General features: G+C 44.4%; 1 protein-coding gene across 3 annotated transcripts in view; it reads right to left on the bottom strand.

The window, feature by feature from the left end:
- Nucleotides 1–14,280, bottom strand: part of LOC106581302 (chloride channel protein 2) — a 265,810-nt gene that overhangs the window by 215,105 nt on the left and 36,425 nt on the right. Inside the window, exon 1 of one of the 3 annotated variants that reach the window (XM_082966717.1) lies at nt 5,449–5,738. The exons of 1 other annotated variant lie outside the window; for it this stretch is intronic. In XM_082966717.1, the coding sequence (XP_082822843.1) occupies nt 5,449–5,553 (105 nt within the window). In that variant the 5' untranslated portion in view covers nt 5,554–5,738. Of the gene's footprint in view, nt 1–5,448; nt 5,739–14,280 lie in introns of those variants that run through there. One more of the 3 variants, XM_082966718.1, reaches the window with a different exon arrangement.

Raw genomic sequence — 14,280 nt, 5'->3', positions numbered from 1 at the left:
AGCCTCTGGCTGAAACACATTATCGCATTTGGATAGTGGCTGGTCAGACTACTCTGAGACTCACGCTCGTGCACGAGGGCACGAGATGTATTTATTTTCTCTCTCTTTGTACGTATACAGGCTTTCCCGGTCGGAATAGTATCGCTTTTTTATGAGAAAAATGGCATAAAAATTGATTTTAAACAGCGGTTGACATGCTTCGAAGTACGGTAATGGAATATTTAGACATTTGTTGTCACGAAATGCGCCATGCTCGCCACCCTTATTTACCCTTTCGGATAGTGTCTTGAACGCACGAACAAAACGCCGCTGTTTGGATATAACAATGGATTATTTGGGACCAAACCAACATTTGTTATTGAAGTAGCAGTCCTGGGAGTGCATTCTGACGAAGAACACCAAAGGTAATCAAACTTTTCTAATAGTAAATCGGAGTTTGGTGAAGGCTAAACTTGCTGGGTGTCTAAATAGCTAGCCCTGTGATGCCGGGCTATCTACTGAGAATATTGCAAAATGTTCTTTCACCGAAAAGCTATTTTAAAATCGGACATATCGAGTGCATAGAGGAGTTCTGTATCTATAATTCTTAAAATAATTGTTATGTTTTTTGTGAATGTTTATCGTGAGTAATTTAGTAAATTCACCGGCAGTGTTCGGTGGGAATGCTAGTCACATGCTAGTCACATGCTAATGTAAAAAGCTGTTTTTTGATATAAATATGAACTTCATTGAACAAAACATGCATGTATTGTATAACATAATGTCCTAGGGTTTTCATCTGATGAAGATCATCAAAGGTTAGTGCTGCATTTAGCTGTGGTTTGGGTTTATGTGACATTATATGCTAGCTTGAAAAATGGGTGTCTGATTATTTCTGGCTGGGTACTCTGCTGACATAATCTAATGTTTTGCTTGCGTTGTAAAGCCTTTTTGAAATCGGACAGTGTGGTTAGATTAACGAGAGTCTTGTCTTTAAAATGGTGTAAAATAGTCATATGTTTGAAAAATTGAAGTTTTTGCATTTTTGAGGTATTTGAATAACGCGCCACGGGATTACACTGGCTGTTGAGTAGGTGGGACGCAAGCGTCCCACCTAGCCCATAGAGGTTAAACGGCCTACTACTCAAACTCAGAAGCTAGGATATGCATATAATTAATACTTGTGGATAGAAAACACCCTAAAGTTTCTAAAACTGTTTGAATGGTGTCTGTGAGTATAACAGAACTCATATGGCAGTCAAAACCCCGAGACAGATCGAAACAGGAAGTGGAATTCTGAATTGCGGACTCAACTTCATCACGTTGCCTATTAATCACACCGTGAGCTATGGTTCATTGAGCACTTCCTATTGCTTTCACTAGATGTCCCCAGTCTTTACAAAGTGATTTGAGTCTCCTACTGTGAAAACTGACAGAATGACACGCTGTGGAACGTGGTCACACGGAGAGGGCCATCACCATTATGACGCCGGCGCCCCTGGCTACCCTCCCCTTTCGAAACGTTTATAAAGACAATGCAATCGTCCCCCTTGAATCTTATTGGAGCTCTGGTTGAAAAAGGCCCTAAAGATTTATGTTATACAACGTTTGACATGTTTGAACGAACCTAAACAAGAAAAAAATGCATTTTGTTGAAAGAGTAGCCCCGCGCACGTCGGAACTTTTGGTGCAGCCTTCAGAACGCGCTAACAACAACAAGCTAATGGAACATAAAGGATTAACTTTTTCGAACGAAAATACATTTGTTGTGGACCTGGGATTCCTGGAAGTGCCTAAGGATGAAGATAATCAAAGGTAAGGGATTATTGACAATAGTATACAAGACTAGATTTGATATGCGATTGTTCCAAGATGGCACTGACCTGTATTGCTAGTCTATTGTTCTGAGTATCGTATCCCCTTTTATCGCAAAGTGTGATTACCCAGTAATGTTATTTTTAAATCTGGCATTACAGGTGCTTTCAAGAGATATTCATCTATAAATCTTAGAATGACAATATTACATTTTAAAAATGTTTTCGAATAGTAATTTAGTAAATTGTAGCGCTGTTTCATCGGATGCATTTGAGGGAAAATAGTTAGTCAACGTTACGCACCGATGTAAAATGCTGTTTTTATATATAAATATGAACTTTATGGAACAAAAGATTGCATATATTGTGTAATATGATGTCCTAGGTGTGTCATCTGATGAAGATTGTCAAAGGTTAGTGCTGCATTTAGCTGTTTTTTGGATTATTTGTGATGCATGTGGTTGGTCGGAAAATGGCTATGTGGCTACTTTTACGATATACTCCTCTAACATAATCTAATGTTTTGCTTTTGCTGTAAAGCCTTTTTGAAATCGGACAACGTGGTTCGATTCAGGAGAGGTGTATCTATAAAACGATATAATTAGAAAAAAAAAATGAAAAAAAAAATGTATTACATTTTGTTATGCTAATGGCGATAGGATTTTTCGCTGGATGTCGAGGCCGCACAGGGGTTAAAGAAGGATTTTTAAGCCTTGAGACAATTGAGACATGGATTGTGTATGTGCGTCATTCAGAGGGTGAATGGGCAAGACAAAAGATTTAAGTGCCTTTGAACAGGGTATGTTAGTAGGTGCAAGGCGTACCAGTTTGTGTGTCAAGAATTGCAACGGTGCTGGGTTTTTCACACTCGAACAGTTTCCCCATGTGTATCAAGAATGGTCCACCACCCAAAGGACATCCAGCCAACTTCACACAACTGTGGGAAGCATTGGAGTCAACATGGTCCAGCATCCCTGTGGAATGCTTTCGACACCTTGTAGAGTCCATGCCCCAATGAATTGAGGCTGTTCTGAGGGCAAAGGGGGGTTCAACTCAATATTTGGAAGGTGCTCTATATTCAAATTGCTTGTGAAACCAGTTGCTTGAAAGTTGTTTTGACTTCACTTCAAGAATTGTTCTTGATTAAAACATTCTGGTTCTTTTGTTTATTATATCATGTTTAAGGCAAATACATTTTCTCTCAAAGGGGAGGAGAGTTGGAGTTGTCTTTTATGATGCAGTGATCTCTGAAAATCTTTTATATTCATCTGACAGATTTGATAAAACCACATCTGAAATTGCTATTGACCAATTCAATCTGATAAAGAATACTTTATGTTTATTGAAATGTTGAATTAATCTGTGATTTGGGGACGTACACGACATAGCCAAAAGTATGTGGAAACCCCTTCAAATGAGTGGATTCTGCTATTTCAGCCACACCCGTTGCTGACAGTTGTATAAAATTGAGCACACCGCCATGCAATCTCCATAGACAAACATTGGCAATAGAATGCCCCGTACTGAAGAGCTTAGTGACTTTCAACGTGGGACCGACATAGGATGCACCTTTCCAACAAGTCAGTTTGTCAAATTTCTGCCCTGCTAGAACTGCCCCGGTCAACTGTAAGTGCTGTTATTGTGAAGTGGACATTTCTAGGAGCAACAATGGCTCAGCAGCAAAGTGATAGGCCACACAAACTCACAGAATGGAACTGCTGTTCTGATGTGCGTAACGCGTAAAAAATAGTCTGTCCTCGGTTGCAACACTCACTGCTGAGTTCCAAACTGCCTCTGGAAGCAATGTCAGCACAATAACTGTTCATCAGGAGCTTCATTAAAGGGGTTTCCATGGCTGAGCAGCCGCACAGAAGCCTAAGATTACCATGCGCAATGCCAAGCATCGGCTGGAGTAGTGTAAAGCTCGCCGCCATTAGACTCTGGTGCAGTGGAAACACGTTCTCTGGAGTGATGAATTACCCTTCACCATCTGGCAATCCGACTAACGAATCTGAGTTTGGCGGATGCCAGGAGAACGCTACCTGCCCCAATGCAAAGTGCCAACTGTAAAGATGGTGGAGAAGGAATAATGGTCTGGGGCTGTAGTTCATGGTTCAGGTTAGGCTCCTTAGTTTCAGTGAAGGGAAATCTTAACGCTACAGCATACAATGACATTCAAGATGATTGAGCTTCCAACTTTGTGGCAACAGTTTGGGGAAGGCCCTTTCCTGTTTCAGCATGACAATGCCCCCATGCACAAAGCGAGGTCCATACAGAAATGGTTTGTCAAGCTCATTGTGGAAGAATTTGACTGGCCTGCACAGAGCCCTGACCTCAACCCCATTGAACAGCTTTGGGATGAATTGGAACGGCGACTGTGAGCCAGGCCTAATCCTCCAACATCAGTTCTGACCTCACTAATGCTCTTGTGGCTGAATGGATGCAAGTCCCCATAGCAATGTTCCAACACCTAGTGGAAATCCTTCCCAGAAGAGTGGCTGTTATAGCAGTAAAGGGGGCACCAACTCCATATTAATGCCCATGATTTTGGAAGAGATGTTCGACGACCATCTTTGGCAATGTAGCGCATCTTCAGTTCTGTGTTTTGCCCTCACAAGAAGAATGGAGCATTCCTTCTCTAGCTTATTTGCATGAAGGTGTTACCTAAGGACATTTGCATGTCTAAAGAAGCTACGCAGCAAAAGGACAGTCCTGAAGTGATGCAGCTAGGACCATGAAGTGCTGGTCTGAAGATGGTCTACAGTGACTACAGTGCTGGCTGTCCGGTTTTTAACACTTTTGTCTGATCCAAAAACAAATGTGTTCAAGTGAGGATTATGTAGGGCAACCCAGCCACTGAATTGACTCTTATCAACTGTATGCAAGAGGGGTTATTGTCTTCCCAGGAATTCAGCCTTCTCTGTGTTGCTCTCTCCATCCCCCATTCTGTCACACCTCTGGTTAGCAGAGGTTCTGTTGTGATAACATCCTGTAGGTCTGATGTCTGATTGGAGGTTAACTCAACAGCAATGCTATTGGTCAACAACTCAAGATTTGGAATCCAAACAACTCAGATGTTATAAAGGGGTCTCAGAATCATTGTCTCTTCTCTTTGTTCCTGATCTGCTGTGGTGAGATACAATCTCTTTCTTTCTCCACCCAAGAGCTACCAGCCTTGTTCTACACAAATCAAATGGAATTTTATTGGTCACATACACATGGTTAGCAGATGTTATTGCGAGTGTAGCGAAATGCTTGTGCTTCTAGTTCCGACAGTGCAGCAATATGTAACAAGTAATCTAACAATTTCACAACAAATACCTAATACATACAAATCTAAGTAAAGGAATGGAATAAGAATATATACATATAAATATATGGATGAGCAATGACAGAGTGGCATAGGCAAGATGCAATAGATGGTATAAAATACAGTATATACATATGAGATGAGTAATGCAAGATATGTATACATTATTCAAATGGCATTATTAAAGTGACTAGTGATCCATTTATTAAAGTGGGCAATGATTTCAAGTCTGTATGTAGGCAGCAGCCTCTCTGTGTTAGTGATGGCTGTTTAACAGTCTGATGGCCTTGAGATAGAGGCTGTTTATCAGTCTCTCGGTCCCAGCTCTGATGCACCTGTACTGACCTCTCCTTCTGGATGATAGCGGGGTGAACAGGCAGTGGCTCGGGTGGTTGTTGTCCTTGAGGATCTTTTTGGCCTTCCTGTGACATCGGGTGCTGTAGGTGTCATGGAGGACAGGTAGTTTGCCCCCAGTGATGCGTTGTGCAGACCGCACCACCCTCTGGAGAGCCTTGTGATTGTGGGCGGTGCAGTTGCCGTACCAGGCAGTGATGCAGTTTTGCGTGAATGCTGCCATCTATCCACGGTTTCTGGTTAGGGTAGGTGTTAATAGTCACAGTGGGTACAACATCTCCAAAGCACTTCCTGATAAACTCACTCACCGAATCAGCGTATACGTGGATATTATTCTCTGAGGCTACCTGGAACATGTCCCGGTCATGTCCCAGCCCTGCATCCCTATATGTCAAGTTACTGACAGAAGTACAGTGAGACAACTATGGCCTAAGCTAACCCCTTTGGTATGTGCGTGTGTGTGTTGCATTGCATTGCATGCAACTCTGTGTGGTATGTGCCAACAGCACAAGGCAGGCAGTGCCAGTGAGGGGTCCCAAATGAGGGGCTAAGGATGCAGGGCCAGCACTGGAGACCTAAACACACACACACAGCGGGCACCTAATGAGCTGGCCGGGGTTCAACTGGCCAACCCTAAAAGACCAAGGACAGCACTGACCCAGCACGCTATCTCTTACTGCAGCTAATGTGAGTCTGAGTGAGTGAACGGAAGATTGAAGAGACAACATGAGCGATAAGTGTGTCCTCTCTTTCATCTGGGAGAGAGAGAGTCAAGAAAAATGCAGGATATTGAAAGAGAGAGTCTGAGATGTGTGTTTTCCTCTATCAGCAACCTTCCTTAACATAACATACAACTGCACAATAACAGGTAGAGGATTTCCCAGGGAGTAGAACACTTATTTTTCCTGCTGTTACAGTGTGTGTGTGTGTGTGTGTGTGTGTGTGTGGGGGGGGGGGGGGGGGGGGGAGTGCATGAGTCTAGGAGAGGGAGAGAAAAAAAAAAGATGGCGAGCAAGCAAACATAGAATAATAAATATGAGGTTCTGTAGAGCACGTGAGAGAAGGAATAACAGAAAGAGTGAGAAAGAGAGGAAAGTGAAAGAGGGAGGGGAGGGGAAGCTCACTCTAGACTGAGTCAGTATGGAACAACCAAGCTCCGAACCCATACAAACAGATCACTCTGTTATCATGGGAATGAGGGAGAAAGAGAGAGAGAGGGGGGGGGGGTACATTGAGAGAGAGAGGGGGGTACATTGAGAGGGGGGGTACATTGAGATAGTGAGGGGGGTACATTGAGAGAGAGAGAGAGAGAGAGAGGGGGGGTATATTGAGAGAGATTGAGGGGGGTATATTGAGAGAGAGAGAGAGAGAGAGAGAGTGGGGGAACATTGAGAGAGAGAGAGAGAGAGAGAGAGGGGGGTATATTGAGAGAGAGGGCGGTACATTGAGAGAGGGGGGGTACATTGACAGAGAGAAAGGGGGGTACATTGAGAGAGAGAAAGGGGGGGTACATTGAGAGAGAGAAAGGGGGGGTACATTGAGAGAGAGAAAGGGGGTACATTGAGAGAGAGAAAGGGGGGTACATTGAGAGGGGGGGTACATTGAGATAGTGAGGGGGGGTACATTGAGAGAGAGAGAGAGGGGGGGGTATATTGAGAGAGATTGAGGGGGGTATATTGAGAGAGAGAGAGAGAGAGAGAGAGTGGGGGAACATTGAGAGAGAGAGAGAGAGAGAGAGAGAGAGAGAGAGAGAGAGAGAGAGAGAGAGAGAGAGAGGGGTACATTGAGAGAGAGGGGGTACATTGAGAGAGAGAGAGGGGAGGTACATTGAGACATTGAGAGAGAGAGAGAGAGAGAGGGGGTACATTGAGAGAGAGGGGGGGTACATTGAGAGAGCGAGAGAGGGGGGTACATTGAGAGAGAGGGTGGATACATTGAGAGAGAGAGGGGGGTACATTGAGAGAGAGGAGGGTACATTGAGAGAGAGAGAGAGAGAGAGAGAGAAAGAGGGTACATTGAGAGAGAGGGGGTACATTGAGAGAGAGGGAGATACATTGAGAGAGAGGGGGGGGGTACATTGAGAGAGAGAGAGGGGGGTACATTGAGAGAGAGGAGGGTACATTGAGAGAGAGAGGGGGGTACATTGAGAGAGAGGGGGGGTACATTGAGAGAGAGGGTGGATACATTGAGAGAGAGAGGGGGTACATTGAGAGAGAGGAGGGGTACATTGAGAGAAATAAAATATGGATGATAGGAAGAGAGAAATAAATTAAGAGGTGTTCATTGGAAGGGGGGGGGGGGGGGGCACACAGGGGGCTGTAATGAAGGTTTGGGAGCTTGTGCCAGGGTACCATGCCAACCCAAGGGCCCATCTCTGTGTGCTACATCAACATGGGTACAGAGCAGGACAAACAGACAAGACAAGAGGGACGGACAGAAAAAAGAGAGGGAGAGAAGGAAGAGAGTGGGAGGAGGGATAGCATGACAGGAGGTTTGTGTGTGAAAACAGTGGTGAGGGAAGGAAGAGCGGTGCAGAGGAAGGGCAGACAGGAGGGAGAGAGAGAAAGCTCAACAGGAGGTATGGGTGAAAACAGAGGCAGGTTGATAGATGGATGGGACTAGAAAGGAAGAGGGGAAGACAGAAGGGAGGGAAGCGACGTGTAGAGAGAGAGTTTGGAGCAGTTGGCAAAGCGTACAGAACTTCTGCTGTGTGAGCTAAATGTAAATGTGGCAATTAGAAAGGAAAGAGAGGCGAGAGAGAGGGAGGATGGGGAGGGAGGAAGGAGAGAGGGAGGGAGGAGAGAGGGAGGAGAGAGGGAGAGTGCAGCTAACTACTCCATACCGAAACGATACTCAATACCAAAACGATACTCAATACCGAAACGATACTTAATACCGAAACGATACTTAATACCGAAACGATACTCAATACCGAAATGATACTTAATACCGAAACGATACTTAATACCGAAACGATACTCAATACGGAAACGATACTTAATACCGAAACGATACTTAATACCGAAACGATACTTAATACCGAAACGATACTCAATACCGAAACGATACTTAATACCGAAACGATACTCAATACCGAAACGATACTTAATACCGAAACGATACTCAATACCGAAACGATACTCAGTACCGAAACGATACTCAGCACCGAAACGATACTCAATACCGAAACGATACTCAGTACCAAAACGATACTCAGTACCGAAACGATACTCAGTACCGAAACGATACTCAGTACCGAAACGATACTCAGTACCAAAACGATACTCAGTACCAAAACGATACTCAGTACCAAAACGATACTCAGTACCAAAACGATACCACGGCAAAAAAAATAAAGCGTATTAGCTAAAGTCACAGAATGTTTAAACATTGAACAATATGTTGATAACTCGTAGAACAACTAAAATAAGAAATAGAAAACCTCCTATTCTATATTCAATTTCTTGCTAAAATAAAACACCATATTAAATAACAGAAGAATATCTTAAATTATGAAAAAACACTGAAGCCGTTTTCTGAAGCGTCATGCTGAATATACAGTGCATTCGGAAAGTATTCAGACACCATCACTTTTCCACATTTTCTTACGTTATAGCCTTATACTAAAATGGAAGATTTTTTTTCTTCTTCAATCTACACATACACAATACCACATAATGACAAAGCAAAAACTGGTTTAGAATTTTTGCAAATGTATAAAAAATTCTAACAGAAATACCTTAGTTAAATAAGTATTCAGACTCTTTTGCTATGAGACTCAAAATTGACCTCACGTGCATCCTGTTTCCATTGATCATCCTTGAGATGTTTCTACAACTTCATTGGAGTCCACCAGTGGTAAATTCAATTGATTGGACATGATTTGGAAAAGCACACACCTGTCTATATAAAGGTCTCATTGTCAGAGCAAAAACTAAGCCATGAGGTCGAAGGAATTGTCCGTAGATCTCCGAGACAGGATTGTGTCGAAGTACAGATCTGGGGAAAGGTACCGTAATAATTATGCAGCATTGAAGGTCCCCAAGAACAGTGGCCTCCATCATTCTTAAATGGAAGAAATTTGGAACCACCAAGACTCCTAGAACTGGCCACCTGGCCGAACTGAGCAATGGTGGAGAAGGGCCAAGCTTGTAGCATCATACCCAAGAAGACTTGAGGCTGTAATCGCTGCCAAAGGTGCTTCCACAAAGTACTGAATAAAGGGTCTAAATACTTCGATAAATAAGATATTTCCGCTTGTTTTTTTAACAACTTGTTTTTGCTTTGTCATTATGGGGTATTGTGTGTAGATTGACGAGGGGAAAAAACTATTTAATCCATTTTAGAATAAGGATGTAATGTTACAAAATGTGGAAAAAGTCAAGGGGTCTGAATACTTTCCGAAGGCACTGTATGTTCATGTAAGCTAGTAGAATAACATTACAATGCAAATGTCACATGCAAAATAGTTATGTTGTTTTGGAACTAAACCTCCCTTGCACTGTACTGCTTGGTAACACCTTTTTCTTAGTTGTTTCAGTAGGCTTGTCCACATCTGCTCTGCAAGCTAAGTATTCCCATAGTTCACCCCTGCGTGGAGGTATGATGTTTTCTTTTGAAGAAGCCATGCTGTCGGCATTTTCTCTCTCCTCTCGCTTGCTTCTTAAATAGTGGCTTGCGCGGTGTCAGCTGGCTAGCTTATTACTGCCCCTTTGAGAAGATTCAAACAAATTACTAGACAGACTCGATCCTCTCAATCCTTAGATGGTGTGAGACACATTTGAGAGAAGTACCAAAAGTAACAAATTCTAGTAGCGAATCGTTTTTCATGTTCTAGTATCGAAAAAGTACCAACGTTTTGGTATGCCGTGCAACACTAGTCCCACAGACAGAACCGTCATGCCATTCCCTGTCGTACTGTTCCCCGTCGTACCGTTCCCTCCCTGTACAGCCCTGCTGCCTCACCACTGTCAACCGTACTACAATACACAAAGGAAAATAGATCCTTCACCTACACTACACACACGCACGCGCACGCACGCACGCACGCACACACACACACGCACACACACCAGGTGAGTGTGGTAGTGCACAGTGCTCTGCCCTGTCCTGGCACTGAAGCCACTGGTTTGAACGTGACACTTGTGCCAATGTGCAGCTGGCAGCTTGGCACTGCCTGATTACTGGAACGAAAGAGCGAGAGATGGAAGGAGAGAAAGAGAAGAGGAGGAACATGCCATGAATGCCTGTCTGTCTGAGAGGAACTGATGCAGGGGAAACTTGTGGAGGTGTGTGTGTGACAGCGTTGGAATTAGAAGCAGGTGCCCCCCTCTCTCTGCCTCATTAGGAAAACCCATATTTGCCTGGGCACGTTCTTCACTTCTGGCATGCTCTCCCCTCACTCTGTCCACCCCACTGGGCTTTTATCTAACCCAGTCTTCTTTGCTCCCTCTTCACATCTGCACAGAAGGACAGAATAGGGGTTTGCTCAAGCCGTCAAATCTGACCTGCCAGAAACAATGTCAACCTAATGTTGAACTTAGACAAAGTAGGAATGATATGACAAAGTAAGGGCCTGTCCTTGGAGCTGAGAACTCTGAGAGGGTGTGGGCAGTGGGCACAGAGGACTACACTGTTCCCCTCTAACACACGTGCTCTCTGTAGTAGGGTGGCAAGGCCTCAGCACGGCACCACTCCGTACCAGCAGGGAATTACACACACACAAAGCTGAGTGTCAGCATTCCAGGGGTTGCAGTGCAGTAGAGAACGGGACAGGACAGTCTGTCCACAGCAGCCTCAACACTGACATCTGTGACTCACTGAGCCTACAGCTGTGACAATACCTACTGAGAGAGGGGGAAGAGGACAGGGGACGAGTAGGGGGGCATGAGAAAGAACAGACACGGGGAGTGAGCGAGAGAGAGAGCGAGGGAACAGAAGGAGGGATAGAAGAGAGAGAGGAGAAGGAGGAGGTGCCAGAAAGGCCTGTATCAATATCTGTAATGGAATAAAGGCTGGAACAATATCCAATTAACTGTAGCGAGTGTGTGTGTGTGTCTAAACTTGCAGCCATCAGCTAGCCCCCCCCCCCCCCCCGACACCCAATTTAGCAATTATCTTAATAAATGCCCTCTAACCTTACTATAGAGCAGACACAGGGCTGAGGTATGTGGCTAGGGGAGATAAAGCTGTTGTCTAAGATCTGAACTGATGCCTATGAGGAAATGAATGAGGAGTTTTTCTACTGGATTAGAGAGCTGGCTTCACTCACAATATTGCTGAGTAAGAGATATGCAGCACAGACAAATGTGTGCCTCACTTCCCTGCTATTGACAATATTGTCCTCTGACCATGACTCAAATAATGTGTGTGTGTGTACAATCTGAAGCCTCTAACACACAGTCACAAGGCCTGCGGTCCCTCTCCTTCTCAACCACACAGTCTGCCGTGGAAACTCTAGCCACACGTCCACACACACTGTGAGTGACTTTTAGGCTGTTTTAGGAGATTAACTTCTCAGCTTCATCACGAGAAATTAGATTAACTCAATCAAGTTTACAACTCAAACACACTGCAGTCTGCAGCCACTGGACACAGATTGGAGAGAGGGAAGGGGATAGGGAAAGAGAGAGATGGAAAATGAAGGGAGTATATTTGGATTGGAAAAGAAGAGCAGTGGTAGAGGAAGTCTGAATGATGAAAAGATAATGATGATGGGATGATGGTGATAATGGTACAAGGAATGACGAAGATCACATTATTCTTGATGTGGATGAATACTCAAATCTCATCTCTCGTGATAAAGCTGAGAAAGTTCATCTCCTGACAGGCTAAATCACTCAGTGTGTTGGAGTGTGTGACGAGGATGAAAACTTCAGCTCAGAGAAAGCTGTTGTTTATTACACTGGCACATCGCTGGGATACACAGAGCCTGGGAAGGGATCTGACGGTTCAACTGTGTGTGTGTGTGTGTGTGTGTGTGTGTGTGTGTGTGTGTGTGTGTGTGTGTGTGTGTGTGTGTGTGTGTGTGTGTGTGTGTGTGTGTGTGTGTGTGTGTGTCCAGTCCACAGGGAAGTGCAGCTGACCAAACCTCTCCCCAGGTGGTCAATAAGATCAGCTCTCGTCTCATATCCTCTCAGGACCGCACACCAAAGCCAGGGGGATCTACACCTGGCGACCCATACAATCTACACTAACACACCTGGCAACCCAAATCATCTGCTGATCTGGCAACCCTCCTGTGGCTGGGCCCTGTTCCGTTCCTGTACTGTAAAAATCCCTTCCACCCTCCTCTCTTCCTTGAACCCCTCCCTGATCTAACACAATGGAAAACAGTAGGTGGTAGTAAAGGTTCAACAACACAGGTTTCACATATCCAATCAGATCAGTGATTACTATAGAGACAAGAGGATGCATTTCAACCGTTTTACAGCAGGGCCCAGACAGGCCGTCAGCTGCAGGAGTGGGGTCTGGAGAAGGATGAAGTTACCTAGACATTGAGCTAGGGCCACTTTAGCGGCTCCACTTGTAATGGTGAAGGTTTAGATCAGTGCTAGAGCTGTTCTAAAGGGTAGGGGTTGGCCTGGGGGTCAGAGTTCACCAGCTGTGATCACTCATGCAGCTAATGATAACATGACATTTGACTCTAGCAGCATGGTGCCTCTGCACAGTCACACACACACACACACACACACACACACACACCACACACACACACACACACACACACACACACACACACACACACACACACACACACACACACACACACACACATTACGTAAGAGAGACAACTCACTGCTGGATACTAGACTTTACAAACACTTCCAGAGATTGTCATCAGTTTCAGAGATTACCGTAATGTCACAGACCTAATCTAAATCTTACCACACAACCTTAATGCTGAACACGAGAACACACACCCCAAGACTACCTCATGCTGTCTGCCATACACACAGTCTTCTGACGTGCTCCACACACACAAACACACACTTACTTCTGTACCGTTCATAGCTGACTCGACTCGTAAAAAACGTGTTATAATACAGTGTGCTACATGTTTTTGGTAACTAATACTGGCTGATACTGATCAAAGGGTGTCTGGTCCCAGCAGCAGCTTGATGACTCTCAGACAGAGAACATTCTAAGATCCCTCCTTGGTTATGTCACCAAAAAAAGTTAACTAACCCAGTGTTTTGTCGGGGCGACTGTTTGATATTTCATATACACAAATTTCAGAAATGAGACTGGCTTCAAAGAATAGGACTAAAGTCATTTCCAAGTCATGTGCCATGCCTATCTGCGGTATAGGAGTTAGTCTCTGCAGACCACAAAACAGCTATCTCTGCTGGCTCAGAGGATTAATACACCTCTAATGAGGACAGCAGGAGATCAATGGAGCTCACTTAACCTCAGAGGACTGGGGCAGCACACACACACACACACACACACACACACCTCGGCTGGGAGTGAATGTTTCACATATTACGAGGGCCAATATTGATTGTGAGGTAATTCTAGACAGGGAGATAACATTATATTCTATATGTTTAACAAACAGGACAGCAGTCTTTGAACCCAATAAAACTATCTAGTAACTACTCCACTCTACTAACTCACTCTTCCTTTCTCCCTCTTTTTCTCTACCCCGTTCCCTCCCTACTCCCTCTCTCACTACCCCATCCCTCCCAAATGATCTATTCCTCCCTTCATCCTTTTTCTCTCCACCCCTGGAGCTTTCCTTCATTAACCCTCCCTCCCCCCCATTTGTGTGCGTGTGTCGTAATCCTTTCGTCATGTTAACCGTGTGGTGACACGGGTAGC

Source organism: Salmo salar, chromosome 20 (assembly GCF_965601325.2).
Source record: "Salmo salar chromosome 20, fSalSal1, whole genome shotgun sequence".
NCBI classification, from domain to species: Eukaryota; Metazoa; Chordata; class Actinopteri; order Salmoniformes; family Salmonidae; genus Salmo; species Salmo salar.
The sequence above is the reverse complement of the archived record's forward strand: the minus strand, read 5'-3'. Positions and strand labels throughout refer to the sequence as shown.